The 23,786-nt window shown below is 41.8% G+C and overlaps 1 protein-coding gene and 1 long non-coding RNA gene across 5 annotated transcripts in view; one reads left to right on the top strand and one right to left on the bottom strand.

Annotated features, from left to right (window-relative positions):
- The first annotated feature begins 1,317 nt into the window (after positions 1-1,317).
- Positions 1,318-23,786, top strand: part of Taf1 (TATA-box binding protein associated factor 1) — a 103,780-nt gene continuing 81,311 nt past the window's right edge. The window contains exons 1-13 of one of the 4 annotated variants that reach the window (XM_048335805.1): positions 1,319-1,529; positions 2,266-2,380; positions 4,169-4,285; positions 6,321-6,440; positions 7,403-7,417; positions 7,667-7,845; positions 9,005-9,223; positions 9,866-10,084; positions 10,634-10,841; positions 22,301-22,477; positions 22,853-22,980; positions 23,078-23,185; positions 23,302-23,475. In XM_048335805.1, coding sequence (XP_048191762.1) covers positions 1,410-1,529; positions 2,266-2,380; positions 4,169-4,285; positions 6,321-6,440; positions 7,403-7,417; positions 7,667-7,845; positions 9,005-9,223; positions 9,866-10,084; positions 10,634-10,841; positions 22,301-22,477; positions 22,853-22,980; positions 23,078-23,185; positions 23,302-23,475 — 1,899 coding nt within the window. In that variant the 5' untranslated portion in view covers positions 1,319-1,409. Of the gene's footprint in view, positions 1,530-2,265; positions 2,381-4,168; positions 4,286-6,320; positions 6,441-7,402; positions 7,418-7,603; positions 7,846-9,004; positions 9,224-9,865; positions 10,085-10,633; positions 10,842-22,300; positions 22,478-22,852; positions 22,981-23,077; positions 23,186-23,301; positions 23,476-23,786 lie in introns of all 4 variants that reach the window. The other 3 variants (XM_048335807.1, XM_048335806.1, XM_048335804.1) reach the window with 3 other exon arrangements.
- On the bottom strand, positions 3,310-14,022 carry LOC125343410. The gene is made up of 3 exons (XR_007209330.1): positions 13,984-14,022; positions 6,779-6,786; positions 3,310-3,679 (listed from the first exon to the last, which is right to left on the bottom strand). It is a non-coding gene; the product is annotated as an uncharacterized LOC125343410 (long non-coding RNA).

Below are 23,786 nucleotides of genomic sequence, written 5' to 3'. Positions count from 1 at the left end.
TGGGGCTAGGAATATGGTTTAGTGGTAGAGTGTCTAGCATGTATAAAGCCCTGGGTTTGATTGCTCAGTACCACATAAACAGAAAAAGCCCTACATCACTTTCATAACAGTAATAAAACAAATCCCAGTGGTTTGCTATACCTTTTGCAAACCTGAAGACAAATGCTGATGAAGTAAAGTTCATTAAAAAAAATTAGTCATGGAAAAAAAAAGGCTGGTGGATTTTGGACTAAGCGGTGATTGGTCAGATGTAATGCATGAACCGTGAAAACATGTAAAACACTCCAATTAAGACAACCAGGGAAACGTAAAGATGCTATCTCAAATAATATTGATTTAATTTTTTTAAATATGATTTTTTTTTTTTAGCTAGTTCTGCCTATGTAGCCCAGGTTAGCCTTCAGCGTATCCTCCTGTGTTGGTATTTCAGGCACTGCGCCACCTCGCGGAGCTATAAAAGATGTCTATTTTATCCCCTCCCTCTCCCCCTTCGGTGCTGAGGATTAATCTCAGAGCCTTTAGTCTGGAATTGTTGAGTTCTAAACCAGCCTGGGCTGCAAAGTGCCTCAAAAAGCAAAACAATGGCTGGAGGCAGGGCTCAGCAGTAGAAACCACCCCTCCCCCCCGCCTTCCAAGTGAGAGGATCTAAATTAAACCCCAGTACCTCCAAAAAATAAAAGAAAACGCAAACAAGCATAAACAAAAAGATCTTCAAACAACAAAACGAACACCGCAGGGCTATGTAAGAACTACGGAAAGTGGTTCGGGACAAAACAGACAGCCTAGCAAAACATGAGGTGAAAAGGCCGACTGTTCATTTTACAAATCTTTCTTATTTCCTAAAGGAAACGTTGGAAGGATAATCTACCGTTATGGGGAACTTGTCAATTAGAAACGTGTAACTTGCAATGGTACCATTGGCACAGTTAGGGGACGGTCTAAATTCTCCTTGGCGAAGGAAATCGATGAAAGGACCAGACAGACGGTTGGTACCGTTTACTTCCTTTCGTTGACGGGCGGAGACCTTTAGTTTCCAGGGTGTAAGCCCATGACTCTAGAGCTTCTTTCTGATTGGAGAAAAAAATCTGTCGCTCTTAGCCCATGCAATCAGAACATTTGTTCGTAGTAAAGGGGCGGGACTTAAGGGAATTTTCTTTGACCAATTACGTTCCACGTATTTGGTTTCGTGATCTCGGTCGGGCAAATCAAAAACGGTTAGTAAAGTAGTACTTCCTATTCCATCTTCTCTAGAGACGGTTCTTCCGGTTAAATTTTTCCTTTGGATTCAACTTCCGTGTGGGTCTTTAGGGCGGGGAATCCTGTAGTCATATTTGTGCGACGCGTATATTTGTTTCCTTTCCAGGAGTCTTGCTTGGCCGGCGGCGACTGCGAGTAGTGCTGCTGCCATCATGTCCGACACGGAGAGCGACGAAGATTCTGCCGTTGATGGCCCATTTTCTTTAACCGGTTTTCTTTTCGGCAACATCAATGGAGCTGGGCAGCTGGAGGGGGAAAGCGTCCTGGATGATGTGAGGGGTTGGGCGTGGGGCTCGGGCGGAGGGGTGTGTGTGTGTGTGTGCCTGAGGCGGGTAGACGGAGGAAGGATCGTTGAGGCTGCCTAGGAAAAGAGAACTTAAGTACCCGTTAGGAGGGACTCGATGATCCCATACTCGTACGCTTGGGGACTAAAAACTTAGTGTAGCTTGGATCTGGGTAAGGATGGGGAGAAAAGAGAAAGTTTGCGAAATACCGAGGGTTAGGGACACGGAGATGGGTGCCTTTAAAGAGAAACTTTCTTCTGCCTCAGATCGTAGGAAAAATAATAGTTGAGCCCAGTGGAGTTGTTTTCGTACTATTACTGTGAAATCCCTTTTGGAGATTGTTGAAAACTTGTGTGTTTGTGTGTTGTGTGTGTGTATAGCTAGTCCTGGTACTTGGGTGCTGTCCCATCAGTTTTCTTTACTCAAGGCTGGCACTTTACCATTTGAGTCACAGCTCCACTTTGGGTTTTTTTTTTTTTTTTTGTTTAATTGGAGTTGAGTCTTATGGACTTTCCAGCCCAGGTTGGTTTCGAACCGCCAGAGCAGTTTAGGATTACAGGCATGAGCCATCGGTTCTGGCCCTGGTATTAAGATTTAATTGTTACTGTTGAAATTGTCACTGGGATAATAGTTTACCTTTTTACTTTGGTGCTCAGATTTTATTATTTTTCACTCTAGCTCCCTGTCCTAGTTGTTAGTTTTGACTCTAGCATTGGTTTTTCAGGAGTGTAAGAAGCACCTAGCAGGCCTGGGGGCTTTGGGTCTTGGCAGCCTGATCACTGAACTCACTGCCAATGAAGAATTGACTGGAACTGATGGTGCCTTGGTAAATGATGAAGGTAAAGTCTGGGTCATGGGCAGTAAGTTGTGGAAGAAGGCTTTCTGTTTTTTTGTTTTGTTTTGCTGCCAGTCCTGGGGTTTGAATTCAGAGCCTGGGCACTATCCTTGAGCTTCTTTTGCTCAAGGCCAGCACTCTACCACTTGAGCCACAGTGCCACTCTGGCCTTTTCTGTTTATGTAATACCGAGGAATCGAACCCAGCACTTCATGCATACTAGGCAAACACTCTACCACTAAGCCACACTCCCAGCCCTGCCACCCACTTTCTGTACATGTACTTTTGTTGAGTTTTGCCAACTTTGGGGCTTGAACTCAGGACCTGGACACTGGCCCTTAACATTTTTTTGCTGAAAGCTAATGCTATACCACTAGAGACATAGCTCAACTTCTGCCTTTGTGCTGGTTAATTGGAGTTAAGAGTCTCATGGCACTTTCCTAAGAGGGGATAGCTTCAAACTGTGATTCTCAGATCTTAGCCTCCTGAGTAGCTAGGATTACAGGCCTGAACCACATGTACTTTTTTTTTTTGTGTGTGTCAATCGTGGGGCTTGAACTCAGGGCCTGTCCCTGTCCTGGAGCTCTTTTTGCTCAAGGCTAGAACTCTACTACTTGAGCCACAGCACCACTTCTGGCTTTTTCTGTATATGTGGTATGGAGGAATTGAACCCAGGGAGCCATGCATGCTAGGCAAGCACCCTACTACTAGGCCATACTTCTGGCCTATACATATACTTCCCCCCTCATCCCCCCGTTATTGTCAAAGTGAAGAACAGAGAAGCTTCAGCTTCATATTCAAGGCAAGTACATTTCTTTTTTCTTTCTTTTTTTTTTACATTCCTTTTTTTGGGGGGGTTAAGTTATTACATATATTTAACAGTATACATTTCAACATTGACAATGATGAAAATTGTTCTATCTTACATAGCTTATGAAGTCTATGATCTTTAATAATACAGACACTTTCTCCATTTCAGGTGATATGTACTTTACGTTTCTTTTGTTTAGCAACATCTGTTCTCTGCTTCATTCATTCCTTCCTTCCCAATCCCACCCATGAGATGCTTGGTTCCCTTTCCTCAGTGTCCGATGTAGGGATGGTTCCATCTTTATTTTATTGTTGTTGTTATTATTGTTACTATTCTCACACAGTTTCCACTCATTCTGTGTCCTCTTTGCTTCTTACTATGTTTTGGTATCTTGAGACCTGTTTACTTTGGTCTATCTCTTTGCATTTTAATTCTAACACCCACATATCAGGAAGACCATATGCCATTTGTGTCTCTGTTCTTGGCTTGTCTCTCTCAGCATATACATGTACTTTTAAAAAATGCCTTGGTAGCCCAAACTGGAAACCGTGTTTACTGGTATTGGAAGTAGGAAATTCAAAGGAAATACCAAATTGAGAGACACACGGTAAAAAACGAGAAACAACTACAAAAGCAATACTTGCAAAACTGGTGTAAGTGAACTGAACACCTCCGGGGGGGGGGAGGGAAAGGGGGGGAGGGAGGGGGGGCATGAGGGACAAGGTAACAAACAGTACAAGAAATGTATCCCATGCCTAACGTATGAAACTGTAACCTCTCTGTACATCAGTTTGATAATAAAAATTTGAAAAAAAAATGCCTTGGTAGCCCAAACTGGCCTCCAGGATATGATCCTCCTGTCTCAGCCTCATTACTGCTGGAGATACAGGCGTGGCCAGCTGTATGTGTACTTTTAAATGTGAATTATCCACAAGACTAAGTTGTTTACTGTTTCTTTGGTTCTCTCCCTGTTACTTATAGGCTGGATTAGGAGTACAGAAGATGCTGTGGACTATTCGGATATCAATGAGGTAGCAGAAGATGAAAGCCGAAGATACCAGCAGACAATGGGAAGCTTGCAGCCTCTTTGCCACACAGGTGATTCTTTGGTATTATAGGTAGAATATTTGGCCCATTTTCTTGCTGTAAAGTCTGGGTTGTGCTCCATTTTGTTGTCTGCTTTCTGCCATTGTTCCTGCTCTCTGTGCCTTTGTTTTTCCCTTTGTCATTTCAGTTCCAAGTAGCAGCTATCCTCTCGTGTTTTAGTACTTTTTTTTTTTTTTTTGCCAGTCCTGGGCCTTGGACTCAGGGCCTGAGCACTGTGCCTGGCTTCTTTTTGCTCAAGGCCAGCACTCTACCTCTTGAGCCACAGTGCCACTTCTGGCCATTTTCTATATATGTGGTGCTGGGGAATCGAACCCGGGGCTTCGTGTATACGAAGCTAGCACTCTTGCCACTAGGCCATATTCCCAGCCCGTGTTTTAGTACTTTTATCCCCAAAATTTGGGCTTTTATTTTCCATATTGTTCAGTTCCAAATCCTTGGTTCATAACAGGTAAGGGTAACAATGTTTTTCTTATTACCTAATATTTGAGTAACATACAGGGCCTGTGACACTGCTTTTAGATTTTTTTTCAAAGTTAGAGACTGAAACACACTCAGGTCTTTATCCTGTAAGAATTGATAATTCAAATAGCATTAAGAATGCAATATTATGTATAAATGAATACAATATGTGTGCTTTGAGTTCAAATCACTCTCTCACTTGAAGCTGGGTGCTGGTGGCTCATGCCAGTAATCCTAGTTACTCAGGAAGCTAATATCTGAAGGTCACAGTTTGAAGCCAGTCTGGCAGGAGGAAGTCCTTCAGACTTTTATCTCCAGTTAACCACCAAGAAGAGGGAAGCATTACTGTGGCTCACATGGCAGAGTTCTAGCCTTGAGCAAGAAAGCTCAGTGATAGTGCCCAGGCCCTAAGTTCAAGCCCCAGGACAGGCACAAAGAAACAGAAAAAAAATGTAGAAGGCAGACAGAAAAAGTGTCAAAGACTTGGAAGATGAGAAAATCAAGGTTCTCTTTGTTTCAGTTACTGGAGTTTGAACTCAGGATCTTATGCTTGCTAGGTAGGCTTTCTGTTACTTGACCCATGCCCCCCAGCCCTTTTATTCATATTTATTTTTTTCCCCCAGTCCTGGTGCTTCAACTCAGAGCCTGGGCACTGTCCCTGAGCTGCTTGTGCTCAAGGTTAGCACTCTACGACTTGAACCACAGAGCCACTTTTCAGCCTTTTCTGTTGATGTGATACTGAGGAGTTGAACCCAGGGCTTCATGCATGCTAGGCAAGCACTCTGCCACTAAGCCACATTCCCAGCCATACTTTTACTTTTTAAGTATTTATTTATTAGTGCTTGAAGTTGAACCCAGGGCTTCATGCATGCCAGGTAGATGCTCTGCCATTTAATTATAGCCCCAGCCCCTAAGTTCAGTTTTATGGGAAACTGACCAAAAAAGAACATATTCAATTCAATTTTGAAATTGAGCAGGGTGAAAATGAAAAAAGAAAAACCTAATATAATTAGAGAAAAGAGCAAAAGGTTTCAGGCAGCTCTTAGATGCTCTTTCACATCCTATATGAGTATTTGGCTCTACCATGATATCTGATGGCAGAAGCTATATCTATATTCCTAAAGGACATGTGTAGTACTTCCAGTTATTAAGAGGTAGAGACAAAGGGTGAACAAATGCAGTAGTGGTACTTGTCAGACACAATATTGAAAATGAGCTATACAAAATGAGGGAAGAGGTGACAAGTTTGATAAGAAATGTGCTCACTACCTTATGTATGTAACTAACCCCTCTGTATACCACCTTGACAATAAAATTTTTTCAAAAAGAAAAGAAAATGAACTATATGACTGGTAGGTGGGGATGGGAGGGAAAAATTGGGAAGAAGCTAGGGAAGGGGTAACATTCTCCAAAAAGAAATGTACTCTTTACCTGACTTACGTAACTGTAAGCCCTCTGTACATCACCTTTAAAATAATCATTTAAAAAATTAAAAAGAGGTACACAAAGCTCAGACTATTATATAACATTCTGGATGTTGACCAGACCAACTTCTATATTTTATTAGACTATGATGAAGATGACTATGATGCTGATTGTGAAGACATTGATTGCAAGCTAATGCCTCCCCCACCTCCACCCCCAGGACCAATAAAGAAAGATAAGGACCAGGATGCTATTAGTGATGGTAAGTAGAAACTGTCTATTTTTGTCTAAGGAACAATTTCATTTGTAAGTCCAGACTTTTGGCATAAAGAGTTGTTTAAAAGCAATTAAGTTGCTGAAAAAGGATGACACTTTTAGAAATGATTCATGTATTGTCAAATATTGATTTTAAACATTTGCTCACTCTCTTAAAATACTCAAGAAGTAGTAGTTTAGGTGAGTGTTACTCATATTTGGCACCCATCAGAATTACCTTGACTCTTAAAAAAAATACTACCTATTATTAGAGCAGTTAGGGGACAGGCAAGAGGATTGTGAGTTTGAGGCTGGCCTGGTCTACATACATAGAAAGTACAGGACCACTTGGACTACACAGTGAGAACCCTACCTATAATAAAAAAAAAAACGTATAAAACATAGCTGACTCTCATGTATTATGTGATTCAAGTGATTTAGGGGAGAGATCAATGATTTTTTTTGTTTCCTGGGGTTTGAACTCAGGGCCTGAGCACTGTCCTTGACTTCTTTTTACCTCTTGAGCCACAGTGCCACTTCTGGCTTTTCTGTTTATGTGGTGCTGAGGAATCAAACCTTGCTTGCATTCTAGCAAGCACTCTACCGCTAAGCCACATTTCCAGCCCCAAGCCCAATAATTATTTTAATGTGTACTTTAAGAATTTCTGATATAACTAATCTATGTATTGGTTTGGAAACTAAAAAAGGCACTCTAAAACATATACATCTATATTGTATGTAAATATATAGAAACATAATCACTGCATATTCAGAGATTTCAAAAGTTGGTTATCAGTGATCATCTCATTGTTCTTACCCCTGTAATTCTCCAAAACATTTGTGATCTCTGAACAACATAATAAGTTCTGACTGATATCAAATATTCTATAATTTTGGACACACTATTTGTCAATTATGGAAAGTAGTAAATGTAGTAATAGTGTTTGTTTTCTCTTATCATAACCCTAGGGTACCAGGTAAAAGGTGAGTTGGGGATGAAGGGAAATAATGAGTTGGTTAAGTTTTGGGGGTTGCATACTAGTAATCTGGGTGCTTGGGGCTATATCCTCTGCCAGTAAGCTGTACACATAGCCTAGAGTGAATGATGGCTGACATTGAGGAAATATACTCACAGTTACATGCCACAGGGATTTCTCTTCCTTGTTGCAGTGTCTGAAGATGGAGAAGGCATCATCTTGCCCTCCATCATTGCCCCTTCCTCTTTGGCCTCAGAGAAAGTGGACTTCAGTAGTTCCTCTGACTCAGAATCTGAGATGGGACCTCAAGAAGTAACACAGGCAGAATGTGAGGATGGAAAGCTGACTCTACCATTGGCGGGGATTATGCAGCATGATGCCACAAAGCTGTTGCCAAGTGTCACAGAACTTTTTCCAGAATTTCGGCCTGGGAAGGTACTTTTTAAAGAGAATGCCCATACTAACCTTTTCTAGATAATTGAATTGTGTTATGATGCTGAATACAGAATGAATGAGATCTATTGGTTTCCTTATTTACTGACATACTTTAATTATCTATCTAAAACCTCTTAATGAAGCTATGTGCCAATAGCCCATGCCTATAATTCTAGTTGCTTATGAAGCTGAGATCCAGAGAATCATGGTTCAAGACTAGGTGAGTAAAAAACTTCACAATATTCCCATCTTCAAAATAACTGGCAAAAATGCCAGGCTAGAGGTGTGACTTTCGTGATACACTGCTAGCTGTGTGCAAACAGCCAAGTGAATGTAAGTACCTTGAGTTCAAACCTGATCATGGGGAGAAAGGTTTTTAATGTGATATTAGAGGGGTTTTTGTTGTAGTTGTTGTTGTTTAGTCAGTTATAGGGCTTGAACTCAGCGCCTGGGTGCTGTCTCTGAGCTTTTTCGCTCAAGTCTAGAGCTCTACCACTTTGAGCCACAGGGCTACTTATGGTTTTCTGGTAATTAATTGGAGATAAGAGTCTTACAGACTTTCATGCTCAGGCTGGCTTCGAGCTGTGATCCTCGGATCTCAGCCTTCTGAGTAGCTAGGATTACAGGTGTGAGCCACCAGCACTTGGCAATTAAAAAAAAATATTCGTAGGCTATGTGACTTAGGCAAGTTTGTTTGATTTTGATTTTCTGGGCTGATACTAGGCCTTGAACTCCCTTAGTTTTCTCTGCTCAGTACTAGTGCTCTACCACTTGAGCTGTAGCTCTACTTTTTGCTTTGTAGCTTTTTGCTAGTTAATTGAAGATAAGAGTCTCACAGACTTTCTTGCTTGTGGTGGCGTTTGAACCTTGATCCTCATGTCTCAACCTCTTGAATAGCTAGGATTATGGCATTAGCCACCAGCACCCAGCCTTATACAATTTTTATTAGAAAATTTCCTGTTATCTTACAAAAAAACCAGTTCAAATTACTAAGGGATGCTTGTTCACTTCCATGGTAAAGTTATAAATCTGAATGCAACACACCTTAATTCCTTCCCTTACAGTTTACTGGATCCTTCTAGTGAGTTTTCAGACCTGAATGGTACTGTTTTCATATCCAACGTTGATTGCTAACATTGTAGTGTGTCCTGTGTTCTAGGTATTACGCTTCTTACGTCTTTTTGGACCAGGGAAAAATATTCCATCTGTTTGGCGGAGTGCTAGGAGAAAGAGGAAGAAGAAGCACCGTGAGCTAATACAGGAAGAGCAGATGCCGGAGGTGGAGTCCTCAGTAGAAGTAGAAGTCAGCCAGAAGTCTTTGTGGACCTATGACTATGCTCCACCACCACCTCCAGAGCAGTGTCTCTCTGATGACGAAGTAAGCAAAAACACAGACTTTGGATTATAAACCTTACAAGGGGAGCACATAGAGTTGAAAGTAAGAGGAAAGTAAGAGTTACAGGAAGAGTTATGTGCTAATTATTGAGTAATTCTGAGTTAAATCCAGTAACTTCCCCTTTCTTATTGTAATACAAAAGTATTATAGAGAATTGGAGTGATGCAAGATGTTAATACACTACTAAATAGTAATTGATTCACCACTACATGTAAATGACAAAGGTGCTATAATATTTCTGCATTTTTTGCATCCTAATACCAGGTAAAGATTCTTGTTCAAGAATCATCCTAGTGTCTCATGTACTTCACCCTCTTGTTGTTAAATTGTTAATTTCTTTTTTTGCCAGTCCTGGGGCTTGGACTCAGAGCCTGAGCACTGTCCCTGGCTTCTTTTTGCTTAAGGCTAGCACTCTACCTCTTGAGCCACAGTGCCACTTCAGGCTTTTTCTGTTTATGTGGTGCTGAGGAATTTAACCCAGGGCTTCATGCATGCTAGACCATGCATGCTACCACGAAGCCACATTTCCAGCCCAGAAATGAACAATTTATGTTAATTTCTTATAGTATTAGGGCATCTGGGATATGAAAATATTTCCCTTTCTACTTCTTTCCTGTGTTACAGATCACAATGATGGCTCCTATTGAGTCAAAGTTTTCCCAGTTAACTGGAGATACAGATAAAGTGATGGATACAAAACCAAGAGTGGCTGAGTGGCGTTATGGTCCTGCTCGACTGTGGTATGATATGCTGGGTGTCCCTGAAGATGGCAGTGGGTTTGATTATGGCTTCAAACTGAGAAAGAGTGAGCATGAACCTGTGATAAAATGCAAAATGATGGAGGTAAGCACCTTTAAAAGGTAATCCTTTTAAGAAAGGATTGTATGTGTTCATAGCACTGACATTTTTACTAATCTTTTCAGTTAAAGAAATCCTCGGTCAGATTCCTTTGGTATGAAATTTTGGTGTCTAAGCTTTTGCCTAGTATGGTAAATCACTATTGTAAGGATTTTGTTTATGAATTGAGTGCTGTTCTATATTAGAAAAGGAAGAAGAGGCAGCTAGTATTCAATTATCAGGTGGTTCTCTCTCAAGTACCACTTTTTGGTTGATAGGCCATGCTAGGGCTTGAATTTAGGTCCTCGTGCTTTTCTCTAGGTAGGTACTCTACCACCTGAGTCATGTCTCCAGGAAAAAGTTTTTGTTTTTCTTTTTTTCAGTGTTAGGAATCAAACTTGCCCTCACCTGTGCTAGGCAAGCACTCTGTCACTGAGCTACATTTCAGCCCTAAAACATGTTAGATAATGTTTCATGAGTCTGATTTAGGATTTATGTTGGAACTTTTGACTAGTGACCCATGAAGGATTTATTATTCTTTCCCCATTTCTGCAGGATTTAAAGAAGCTTGAGGAAGGCAATGGCATTGATCTTCTGGCTGATGAAAACTTTCTAATGGTGACTCAACTGCATTGGGAGGATGATATCATCTGGGATGGGGAGGATGTCAAACATAAAGAGACAAAACCTCAGCGGGCAAGCTTAGCAGGCTGGCTTCCTTCCAGTATGACTAGGAATGCCATGGCTTACAATGTTCAGCAGGGTATGTTCTTGTGCCAGTTGTCTCTAGCATACTACCCTTTATCTCAGTTATCCTAAATAATTTTAGCTGTGATCTTTTGAGGTGTAGAGATAGTGAAAGGTCTTGTATCTGAGCTCTGATTCTTAGTTTGTAAATAGCTTGGATGGGTCCTGGCTTTTTAAAATGTTTATTTTTGGTCCTGGAGTTTGAACTCAAGGTGTGAATGCTTTCCCTGAGCTTCTTTGCTAAGGCTAGTGCTCTACCACTTGAGCCATAGCTCCACTTCTGGCTTTTTGGTGGTTAATTGGAGATAGGAGTCTCACTGGCTTTCCTACCCAGGCTGGCTTTGGATTGTGATCCTCAAATCTCAGTTGAAAGCCACATTGAAGTTAATGACATCTGAACTATAACAATACTTTCATCTTCATGTCATATTTTTGTTTCCAAAGCGCCTTCATCTTTTTTTTTTTTTTTTTGCCAGTCCTGGGGCTTGAACTCAGGGCCCAAACACTGTCCCTTCCTCCTTTTTTCTTTTGGCCATTCCTGGGGCTTGAACTCAGAGCCTGAGCACTGTCCCTGGCGTACCACTTGAGCCACAGCACCACTTCCAGCTTTTTCTGTATATATGGTGCTGAGGAATCGAACCGAGGGCTTCATGCATGCTAGTCAAGCACTCTACCACTAGGCCATATTCCCAGCGCCTCATTTTTGTAATTCTATAATTTGCTTTTCTTCTTCTTAAGTTACCAGAAGTTAGTTTTTAAAACGCACGCCATGCTTAATATAGAACAGCTTGAAAATAGAGAATGATTTTCTGAAAGAACATCACTAGCAATCCATTATCAATTAATGACTTTTTTTAACGAGTCCTGGGGCTTACACTCAGGGCCTGAATCCTGTCCCTGAGCATTTTTGCTGAAGGTTAGCACTCTACCACTTCAGCCGTAGCTCTATTTCTGGCTTTTTGGTTTGTAGTTGGAGATGTAAGTCTCATGGACTTTTCTTCTTGGGCTGGCTTTGAACCATGCTCATCAGATATTTAGCCTCCCGAGTAGCTAGGATTACAGCACCTGACAATTACTAACTTTTTGGTGTGTTTCCTGTGTCTTCTCTCATATATCTAATTGAGCTTTTTTTGGTAGTTTATTTTAAAAAAATTTTTAGTTATTGTAAAGGTGATATACAGAGAGGTTACATTTACTCTGTGTTTTTTGTTGTTGGTGGTGGTATTTTGCAGATTGTAGGGCTTGAACCCGGCCTGGGCATTGTCCCTGAGCTTTTTCTGAGTATATTGGAGATAAGAGTCTTACAGACTTTCCTTCCTGGGCTGGCTTCGAACCACCTACAATCCTCAGATCTCATCCTCCTGATTAGTTAGGATTAGAGGTGGTAGGACACTGGCACCTGGCCAGTTACTCTTTTTTTTTTATTTTTTTGTCAGTCATGGGCCTTGAATTCTGTGCCTGGGTGCTGTCTCTAATCTCTTCAGCTCAAGGCTAGCACTCTACCACTTCGAGCTATAGTGCCTCATGGACTTTCCTGCCCAGGCTGGTTTCGAACTGTGATCCTCAGATCTCACCCTCCTGAGTAGCTAGGATTGCAGGCATGAGCCGCACCTAGCAGTTACTCTTTTTTAAAAATACAATTTTATTGTTGTCGTTAAGGAGTTGTACAGAGGGGTTACAATTTCATAAGTCAAGTAGCAAGTCTAATTCCTCTTGGATAATGTTACCCCTTCCCTTGCTTTACCCCAGTTCATTTCTATATGCAGTGTTCTATTAGTGTCATTTTTTTTTTTTCATTTTGCCAGTCATGGGGCTTGAACTCAGGGCCTGGGTTCTGTCCCTGAGCTCTTTTGCTCAAGGCTACCTAGCACTCTACCACTTTTAGCCATAATGTCACTTCCAGTTTTCTGGTGGTTAGTTGGAGATAAAAGACTCATGGATTTTGATGGCCAGGCTGGCTTTGAACCATAATTCTCAGATCTCAGCCTCTTGAGTAGCTGTGATTACAGACGTGAGCCACTAGTGCCAAGCTATGTTGTCTTTTTCAATTAGATACTTTTCTATGTTGTTTTCAAAGTTCTTCACACAATATTTAATGATATAAGAAACATGTAAAATTAAAAGAATACAAAATATGAAACTGTATTTGGTGTCTCATAAAAATGGAAAAAAAACAGGGTTGCTAGGATTTCTAATTGACATTAAACAAAATGACAGTTAAAGTGGAAAAAAGCTGGCTTATATATAAATAGAAAATTGAGTAAGAGATAGTATGTTAAGAGTTCACGGTGGATATTTTTGGTTTGTAAGATTATATTACAGACAGCTTCAATTTTTAAAAATTATATATTTGGGTATTCTTCACAAAGTTTTTCAGTTAATGTAGATTTCTTGTTTAGTTTTGATTTAAAAAAAACTCAATATGTCTGAATTTTTTTGGAAAAAGAATTTTACTATGCCTTTAACTCTTAATCCTTTATCACAGCATACTAAGTGCTGAGATTACAAGCTTTCAGTATTAGAGGCAGAATGTCTCAAAATGTCTAGCACTCAAAATGCCTGTACAAAATGTCTAATATTATGTGCTTGTGTATATGTATGTGTTTGTGTACATACATGTGTACTATAGCTTTATTTTATAATTTATTTATTAATTAAACAAAATTTTTTTGACAAGGTGTTGTGCAAAAGGGGTACAGTTACATAGTAGGGCAGTGTGTACATTTCTTGTGTTATCTTACACCCTGTTTTTCTTTCCCTTCCTAGGTCAGGTAGACATATATACAATACACAATGTACCAAGAACATATACAGTAGCCATGTGGCCTACGCCAAAGAAAATTCACCTAGGGCTTTAAATGTAATGTCTACAATAGACAGTATGTCGACAGTAGTCTTATATGAACGTACATATATAGCTTTTGAGCTATTGTGATACACTGAGAGGTCAATTTTTGACCTTTATATGTTGAGTAGTTGTTTGGTTTTAGTTACATAATGTAGGGTCGCTGACCCAAACCTGTGGGAAATACCATTTGACAGGTTTTTGGTTTCACAGACCTGGTCTCTACTGTCTCCCCTTCCCCCCACCTTAACAGTCATATATCAGGGAGATCATGCCCCTTTGTTTTCTGTGTTCTAGGCTTGTCTCGCTCAACATTATTTGTTCAAGTTCTGACCATTTCCCTGCGAATGCCAATATTTCATCATTTCTAATCGCTATGTAGTATTCCATTGTCTATAGGTACCATATTTTTTGGATCCATTCATCTGTGGAGGGGCATCTGGGCTATTTCCATATTTTGGCTATTGTGAATTGTGCAGCGATAAACATGGAAGTGCAGATGTCTTTTTGATATCTTGGGACCTGTCGTTCAGGATAGATGCCTAGGAGTGGTATGGCTGGGTCATAGGGTAGGTCTATGTTGAGCTTTTTGAGGAACCTCCACACTGTTCTCCAAAGTGGTTGTACTAATTTGCACTCCCACCAACAATGGAGGAGGGTTCCTCTTTCCCTGCACCCCCTCCAGCATTTGTTGTTGCCTGAGTTCAGAGTATAGGCCATTCTGACTGGAGTGAGGTGGTATCTCAGGGTTGTTTTTATTTGCATTTCCTTTACTATCAGAGATGTTGAACATTTCCTCATATGTTTTTTTGCCATTTTTATCTCTTCTCTTGTGAAGTCTCTCTTTAGCTCCTTTGCCCATTTCCTAATTGGTTTACTGGGCTTGGTGGGGCTTAGTTTTTTGAGTTCTCTGTAGATGACAGATATTAGGCCTTTGTCTGTTGCTGTGCTGGTAAAGATACTTTCCCATATGGTTGGCTATCTTTCTAGTTTGGTGGCGATGTCCTTAGCTGTGCAGAACCTTTTTATTTTGTAGTAGTCCCATTTGTCGAATCTCTCTCCCCTATCTGTTGTGCCCCTGGGACTCTATTCAGGAAGTTCCTTCCTGTACCTATAAGTTCTAGTGTCTTTCCTACTCTGTCCTTCAGTAGTTTCAAGGATTCAGGTCTGATGTTGAGGTCCTTGATCCATTTTGAGTTGATCTTGGTGCATGGTGATAGGCTTGGGTCTACTTTGAGTTTTCTGCATATGGTTGCCCAGTTTTCCCAACACAGTAGTTGAAGAAGCTATGTTTATTCCATTGTATGTCTTTAGCTCCTTTGTCGAATATCAGCTGGCTGTAAGAGTGCGGTTTTATTTCTGGGTCTTCAGTTCTAATCCATTGGTCTTCAGGTCTGTTATTATGCCAATACCAGGCTGTTTTTGTTATGATGGCAGTATAGAGAGCTTGAAGTCTGGTATCGTGATACCTCCTGCACTGTTTTTTTTGCCTAGAATTGCTTTGGCTATTCTAGGTCTTTTGCTGTTCCATATGAATTTATGGGTTGCTTTCTCTATTTCAGTGAAGAATGTAGCTGGGATTTTGATGGGGATTGCATTGAATTTGTATAACAATTTGGGCAATATGGCAATTTTCACTATATTGATTCTGCCTACCCATGAGCATGGGAGGTCTTTCCATCTCCTTGTGTCTTCTTTGATTTCCCTTATTAGATTTTTATAGTTCTCATTAAATAGGTGTGTCACGTCTTTGGTTAGGTTGATCCCTAGGTATTTTATTCTTTTTTTGGCTACTGTAAATGGAATTATTTCCATAATTTCCTTTTCTGCTTGTATATTGCTGGTGTACAGAAAAGCTGCTGACTTTTGTGGATTGATTTTGTATCCTGTTACTTTGCCAAAATGGTTTATTAGGTGTAGGAGTTTGGGAACTGTGTTTTTTGGGTCCTTCAGATACATGATCATGTCATCTGCGAATAGGGATAGCTTGATTTCTTCCTTGCCGATGTGGATCCCTTTGATGTCCTCCTCTTGCCTTATTGCTATGGCTAGGGATTCCAGCACTATGTTGAAAAGAAGTGGGGAGAGTGGGCATCCTTGTCTTGTTCCTGAGTTTAGTGGGAATGATTTTAGTTTCTCCCCTTTTAATACGATATTAGCAGTTGGTCTGTTGTATATGGCTTTTATTATTTTGAGGAATATACCATCTATTCCTGTTCTCGCCAGAGCTTTTAATAAGTATGGATGTTGTATTTTGTCAAAGGCTTTTTGGGCATTGACTGAGATAACAATGTGATTCTTGATTTTAGCTCTGTTGATGTGATGAATTACATTGATTGATTTACGGATGTTGAACCATCCGTGTGATTGTGGGATGAAGCCTACTTGGTCATGATGTATAATTTTCTTGATCAGTTTCTGGATCCTGTTAGCTAATATTTTATTGAGGAGCTTTGCATCTGTGTTCATTAGTGATATTGGTCTGTAGTTCTCTTTTTTGTTGGATCTTTGTCTGGTTCGGGGATGAGTATAGTATTAGCTTCATAGAATGAGTTTGGGATTTCTCCCTCTTTCTATTTCGCGGAAGACTTTGAGGAGTATTGGAATTAGCTTCTCACTAAAGGTTTTATAGAATTCATTGATGAATCCATCTGGGCCTGGGCTTTTCTTTGTTGGGAGGCTCTTGATTACCCCCTGTATCTCGCTGTAAGTGATTGGTTTATTTAGTTGATTTATTTCTTCTTGGTTCAGTTTGGGCAGTTTATACTTCTCAAAGAATTGATCCATTTCTGTAAAATTATTGTTTTTTAGTGAGTAGAGGTTCTGGAAATAGTTCCTTATGATTGTTTGAATATCGTGTGTATTTGTTGTAATTTTTCCGGTGGAGTCCCTGATTTTACATATATGAGTCTCTTCTCTTCTTTTTTTTTTTGTAACTCTTGCGAGGGGTCTGTCAATTTTATTTATTTTCTCGAAGAACCAGCTTTTAGTCTTATTTATTTGTTGAATGGTCTTTCTATTTTTTTTTTGGTCCATTCCTGGGCCTTGGGCTCAGGGCCTGAGCACTGTCCCTGGCTTCTTCCCGCTCAAGGCCAGCACTCTGCCACCTGAGCCACAGCGCCCCTTCTGGCCGTTTTCCATATATGTGGTGCTGGGGAATCGAACTGAGAACTTCATGTGTAGGAGGCAAGCACTCTTGCCACTAGGCCATATTCCCAGCCCGGTCTTTCTATTTTCAATCAGATTTATCTCTTCTTTGATCTTTGTGATCTCTCTCCTCCTAGTCATTTTAGATTCGATCATTTCTTGTTTCTCCAGGTGTTTTAGTTTCATTGTGAGGTTATTCACCTGCTCTGCTTCCATTCTTTTAATGTGAGTGCTGAGGGCAATGATCTTTTTTTTTTTTTTTGGCCAGTCCTAGGCCGTGAACTCAGGACCTGAGCACTGTCCCTGGCTTCTTTTTTGCTCAAGGCTAGCACTCTGCCACTTGAGCCACAGCGCCCCTTCTGGCCATTTTCTGTATATTTGGTGCTGAGGAATCGAACCCAGGGCCTCATGTATATGAGGCAAGCACTCTTGCCACTAGGCCATATTCCCAGCCCCGAGGGCAATGATCTTGCCCCTCAGTACTGCCTTAGCTGTATCCCATAGGTTTCTTTGTGATGTATTTTCATTGTCATTGTGGCTTATGAATTCGTTAATTTCATCCTTAATTTGGTCTGTGGCCCACGTGTTAGATAACAGTGAGTTTAGTCTCCAAGAATGTGTATAGCCTCTGTGGTAACCGTTGTTATTGAGGGTTACCTTATTCCACTGTGGTCAGATATAATGCATGGAATGACGTCAATACTTTTGTATTTGCTGAGGTTCTTTGTGTGTGCTATGACATGGTCTATTTTGGAGTATGATCCATGGGGTGCTGAGAATAAGGTTTATTGGGTCTCTGTAGGGTGAAAGATTCTGAATAGATCTGTCAGATTCATTTGGGATATGGTGTTACTTAGGTTCTCAGCTCCCTTGCTAATCCTCTGGGTGTTGGATCTGTCTCTTGGAGAGAGTGGCGTATTAAAGTCACCCACTATGATTGTGTTTGGGTCTATCTTGTTCTGTAGTTCTGTGAGAATTTGCTTGACATATGTAGGACCTGTTTTGTTCCGTGAGTATACATTTATCACTGTGATGTCTTGATTCTGGATTTTTCCTCGTATTAAAATGTAGTGTCCTTCTTTGTCTTTTTGAGTTGATTTTAATTTGAAGTCCAGCTTGTCTGAGATCAGGATGGCTACTCCTGCCGTTTTGGTAGGTGCATTTGCTTGGAAGATCTTGCTGGAGCCTGTTTTTATCCCTTGCTATAAGGTGGGTCTCTTGTAGACAACAGATGGCAACTTTTTGTTTTTAGATCCACTCTGCCAGTGTGCTCCTCTTAATCGAAGAGTTTATACCATTTATATTCAAAGAGATCAAGGATAAGAGTGTTTTTTCCCTTTCCATTTTCCTGTTAGGCTGTTTTTCCTCTCTTTTTTTTTTCTTGTCTTTAATGAGCTGTTCTTTCTGTTGGGCTCTGGCTATTATAGTTTCTTTCTGTTTCTGCCTGTGTGTCCTGTTCGATTTCTGTTGGGTGGATTCCCCTCTTAGAATTCGCTGTGAGGCGGGTTTTTTATTCACATACTCCTTTAGATCCTCTTTGCTGTGGAAAGATCTGGTTTTTCCCTCAAATATGAACTCTAACTTTGCTGGGTATCTGATTCTAGGTTGGCAATTGTTGGCCTGTAGGACTTGGATTGTGTTTTTCCACTCTCTTCGTGCATGGTAGGTTTGTGTGGAGAGGTCTGCTGTTATTCGGATCCTTTTCCCATTGTAATAAATCTCTTTCTTTGCTTTGGCTGCATTCAAAATTTGCTCTTTATTCTTGAGATCTGAAGTCTTGATTATTATATATATGTCTGGGCGAGGATTTTCTAGGGTCTGGTTTGCCAGGCGTCCTATAGGCTTTGGTTACCTGGGTGAGGTCCCTTGTGAGATTGGGGAAGTTTTCTGCAATAATTTTATTGAAAATATGTTGAAGCCCTCTGCTCTGGTATTCGGCTCCTTCTTTAATTCCAATTGTGCACAGATTATATCTCTTGTCTTTGTCCACTAGCTCCTGGATTAGTTGCCCTGGAGCTTTACCGTTTCTTGGAGTGTGGTAATTTTCTGGTCCTTATCGGCTGCATCATCATCCAAGAGAGCGATTTGGGATTCAATATGGTCAATTCTTTGTACTTTGGATTCAAGTGTGGAGTTTATGGATGCCAGGGAGCTATTTATGCTTGCCAGATCAGCTCTGATCGTGGAAATTTCTTCCTTTAAAGAGTTGTATTTTAAATCTATTTTTTCATGCATTTCACTTCTCAGGATGTTAAGGTCTTCTTTAACAGAGGTTTGCATTGTATCCATTTTTGCTTCCATTTCTTTCTTGATTTCCTGGAGGTCTTTCGAGCGTTCCATTCTAAACTCCTGGAATTGTCCTCTGAATTCGTTCCTGAGGCTTTCCATCATTTCTTCTATTATAGCCTCAGTTGTTTTTTTATTCTCCATCTCCTCTTCGGTCGTACTGCTTTTTGGAGCTGGCGAGTTGGCTTGCCCTTTGATGTAATTTGTAATATTTCTTTGTGATTTGCACATCTGGAGATTTGTAGGTAGCTTCCTTGGGTTGGCTTTGTGCTGGTTCCCTCTCGTCCGTCAGTGGGAGACTTGTTTGTCACCTGGCTCTGGGTTTGAGTTTGGCTGTTGAACCTTACTGCCCAGTAGGTGAGCGTGACCGTCTCGGTTGTTGCCAGGGCGGTCCCCCTCCCTGCGCTTGGGGGTGGGTAGGTTCTGTGTCTTTCTCTGCAGGATAGTGACTTGCCGCTGTGTTGTGCTGACCCTAGCGTGCTCCTGGTGGGGGTTTGCGGGTTGCTGATTCAGCGTGGCGTGGAGGCTTTTCTCTTCTTTGGTTCTTTTTTCCACTCGGTACCTTGGTCAGAGGAGCTCACCTCTCAGATTGAGATTTGCCACTGAGAGGCAGCTTGCCCCTGTGTAGAGTGCGCCTTCCGCGGGTGCTGCCGCTGGGGGGACCCTCCCCACCTATGCGGCGGATGCCTATCAAAGCAGGTGCTGCCGTTGAGGGGCCCTGCCCACCTGTGTGGGGTACACCTATCTGAGTGGGAGTTGCAGCTTGCCTGCTTGTGCGCTCCCGCAGGGGGTTGGGCAGACAATCCTCCTGCTGGAGGACTAGCACGCTGGCCCTCGGGGGGGGGGGGGCACGTGCGTATGCACTCTAGTGTTTCCTTTGGGGACGTGTTGTCCCGAGTTGTTGGAGAGTGCTTGTGCCCTCTTGCGAGTTTGCTGTGGGAGGCGGTATGGGTGGGCCCCGGTAGGATCAAGTGTCTGGGCACGGGTTGGTGCCCACAGACTGCGCCTCCGCTGTGAGGGAGGCATGTGATTGGGCCCAGGTGTCCCTGCTGGGCTGGTATTGTACACCCACGAACCTATGACTGTTGTTCAAAAAGACCTCGAGGACCAGGTGCCTCAGGTGGGGCTTCCAATGCCTACCAGATCCTGGGCCCCTGCTGCGGAGGGGGCGGGGCCGGTGCGGCCAGGTTCTGGCTCCTCTGCTGGGGGTTTGTGGAGGGGGGGATGCCTTGGCACTGCTCTTTTGTTCCCTTGGGGTAGGGAGGGGTAGGGAGGGGGCTCTAGCTTCTTTGTAGGTTTTGGGTCTCTGCTAGAGCTGGTCTCCCGTTGAGGGGGGCGGGTAATGGGGAACTTAGTGTGTCCCGCGTTGCTATGGGCTTTTCGGGGCTGGGTGCTGGGGTGTGGTGATCGGTCGTTTGGTGGTGGCGGTTCCGGCCTTCCCCGTCTGCGCTGCCCGGTTCCCGGCCGCTTAGTCCCGCGCTGCTGCCCGGCCGTTCGGTCGCGTGCGTCTGTCTCAATCGTTCTGGGGTCTGTGGAACTCCTGTTGTCTAGGCTCTGCACTCCTGGCGTGACTTTTCGGCTGTTGCTTCTCTGGTGGCTGGAGGTCTGTGGCCCTGCTTGCCAGCACTGGGTCCCCTTTCCCAGCCTGGCCCTGTTGGGGGGGGGGCAGTACGGAGATTTTCTGGTTCTGTGCAGGTTATAGGCTCTTTTTTTTTTTTTTCGTTTCCTGTGTTTCTCTGTTGCTTCTGGTTGTTGGGTTTGATGGGGTATTGGGTGCTGGAGTTCCCAGTTCGCTATTCAGTTGGAGCGAGTTGGGGTACCTCCCTACTGTGGCGGCGCCATCTTCCCTCCTCCGGCTTTTTTTAACTTCTTTTTTATTTTTATTCACTTCTTTATTGTCAAAGTGATGTACAGAGGGGTTACAGTTTCATACATAGGCAGTGTGTACATTCTTTGTTTGGTTTTATTTTTTGTTGCCAGTCCTGGGGCTTGAACTCAGGGCTTCTTTTTGCTCAAGACTAGCACTCGGCAACTTGAGCCACAGTGCCACTTCTGGCTTTTTCTATATATGTGGTGCTGAGGAATCAAACCCAGGACTTCATGTATACGAGACGAGCACTTTACCACTTGGCCATATTCCCAGCCCCGAAGTTATGGCCTTAAGTTCTTCTTTTTTTTTTTTTTTGCCAGTCCTAGGGCTTAGACTCAGGGCCTGAGCACTGTCCCTGGTTTCTTTTTGCTCAAGGCTAGTGCTCTACCACTTGAGCCACAGTGCGACTTCCAGCTTTTTCTGTGTATGTGGTGCTGAGGAGTTTAACCCAGGGCTTCATGCATGCTAGGCGAGCACTCTTCCACTAAGCCACATTCCCAATCCCTAGGGTCTTAAATTCTTGTTTGGCTTTTCACTCAATACTAACACTCTGCTATATATAGAGCCACACCTTTACTTATGGCTTCTTTTTGGTAGTTGATTGGAAATAAGAGTTTCATGTACTTTTCTGCCTAGGCTGGCTTTGAAGCGTGATCCTCAGATTTTAGCTTCCTGAGTAGCTTGGATTATAGGCATGAGCCAGCCCCCAATGCTTGGCTTGCAACTTCTTTTATGTCTACATGTGGTACTTGGGTTTGCATTCCCTGGTATGCAAGTGTGTGTCCCATGGCAGCAAGAGGACCATCCCAGCCTCCTAGGATTAAGAGAAGGCAGGTAGAAACTGAAATAAAAACAGTAGTAGCTACTCTTTATTGAGTTTTCCTTTAAATCAGTATTGGAGTTGTTCTTGCTAGATAGGTGCTCCACCACTTGAGCCATGCCTAAAACTTCAGCTCATATCTGAAACTTTTTTTTGCCAGTCCTAGGGCTTAGACTCAGGGCCTGAGCACTGTCCCTGGTTTCTTTTTGCTCAAGGCTAGTACTCTACCACTTGAGCCACAGCACCACTTCCAGCCTTTTCTATATATGTGGTGCTGTGGAATCGAACCCTGGGCTTCATGTATACGAGACAAGCACTTTACCACTAGGCTGTATTTCCAGCCCTTTCCCTGAAACGTATTTTTAAGAACAGAAATGTAACTGATAGGCATAAAAATTCAGTTACTCAGCTTTACTTTTCTCTTTGGTACAATCATGATTGAAAGGGGCATAAATATCTATTACTGTTTCCTTCTCTTTTTAGTACTTTTTACTTTATTTTGTCTAGGTTTTACAGCCACTTTGGATGATGACAAACCTTGGTATTCCATTTTTCCCATTGATAATGAGGATTTGGTATATGGACGCTGGGAGGACAATATCATTTGGGATGCTCAGGCTATGCCCTGCTTGCTGGAACCTCCTGTTTTGACTCTTGATCCCAATGATGAGAACCTTATTTTAGGTATGTCACTGTAGAGGTAAATGTTCTTTTTCAATCTTTGAAAACTTTGCTGGTAAAGTCAAAGGGCAAGAAGAAATTACAAAAGATGGAGAAGGTCAAAATTAGAAACTAACTACTTGATAACACTTTGAGAGGACAGGATTGTTGCTGTCCGTTTCTAGTATTTCTATTCTCAAAGAAAACTCACGTAGGAATATTGAAAGTAGCACCTTTAGCATGTCAGGCACATAGTTTCATTACATTGAATTATGGACATTATGAATTATGTGTTCTGGTGTGGGGTGAGAGATCTAGTTATGAACTCCAAAAATGTCAGTGAAAAAAATGTAGATTTTCATTAATCCAATTCCAGAGTCTGTTTTATTTCATTTTCAGAAATTCCTGATGAGAAGGAAGAGGCCACTTCTAATTCCCCCTCCAAAGAAAGTAAGAAAGAATCATCTCTGAAGAAGAGTCGAATTCTCTTGGGGAAAACAGGAGTTATTAAGGAGGAACCACAACAGGTCTGTGAAGACAAAAGGGACTTGGTGTTTATAAGAACAAAATAAGACAATGGAGAAAGGTTGTCTGACTGGGGTTTATTTGATGATTTATCATTAGAACATGTCTCAACCAGAAGTGAAAGATCCATGGAATCTCTCAAATGATGAGTATTACTACCCCAAACAACAAGGCCTTCGAGGTACTTTTGGAGGGAATATTATCCAGGTACAAATTCCATATTTTTCTTTTGTGGTGGTGGGGGACCGGCTGCTTTGCTCTGATAGGAAAATCTTACCTGGAATGATGTATTCATATTCTGAATCTTCCGTGTCCTCTTTTAGCATTCAATTCCTGCTGTGGAGTTACGACAGCCCTTCTTTCCTACCCACATGGGACCCATCAAACTCCGGCAGTTCCATCGCCCACCACTGAAAAAGTATTCCTTTGGGGCGCTATCTCAGCCAGGTCCCCATGCAGTTCAGCCTTTACTAAAGCATATCAAAAAGAAGGCCAAGGTATGGTTGAACCATGAATGGAAAAAAGGGTACAGAAAAGAATTGGGGTACAAATGGGAGAAATAGTTCTGGGTATTATATTATCTTCGAGAATTATTTTCTCATGTGATAGAATGCTGTTTTCACTATTTAAGAGTTTATTAGAACATGCATATGAATATACCTTAAAGGTCAAGTGCCATAATGACTTCAACTTTCAAAAATGTTGAACTAAAACCTATAGAGTGATAGTTATAAAGATAGAAGGATAATAGGTATTCATTCTTTCAACTTTACTAATAAGTTAAAAATTTTCACAGTGAAATTGAAAT

The sequence above is a fragment of the Perognathus longimembris genome, chromosome 28 (genome assembly GCF_023159225.1).
Source record: "Perognathus longimembris pacificus isolate PPM17 chromosome 28, ASM2315922v1, whole genome shotgun sequence".
Taxonomy (NCBI): domain Eukaryota; kingdom Metazoa; phylum Chordata; class Mammalia; order Rodentia; family Heteromyidae; genus Perognathus; species Perognathus longimembris.
This window is presented reverse-complemented; position numbering and strand designations above follow the sequence as displayed.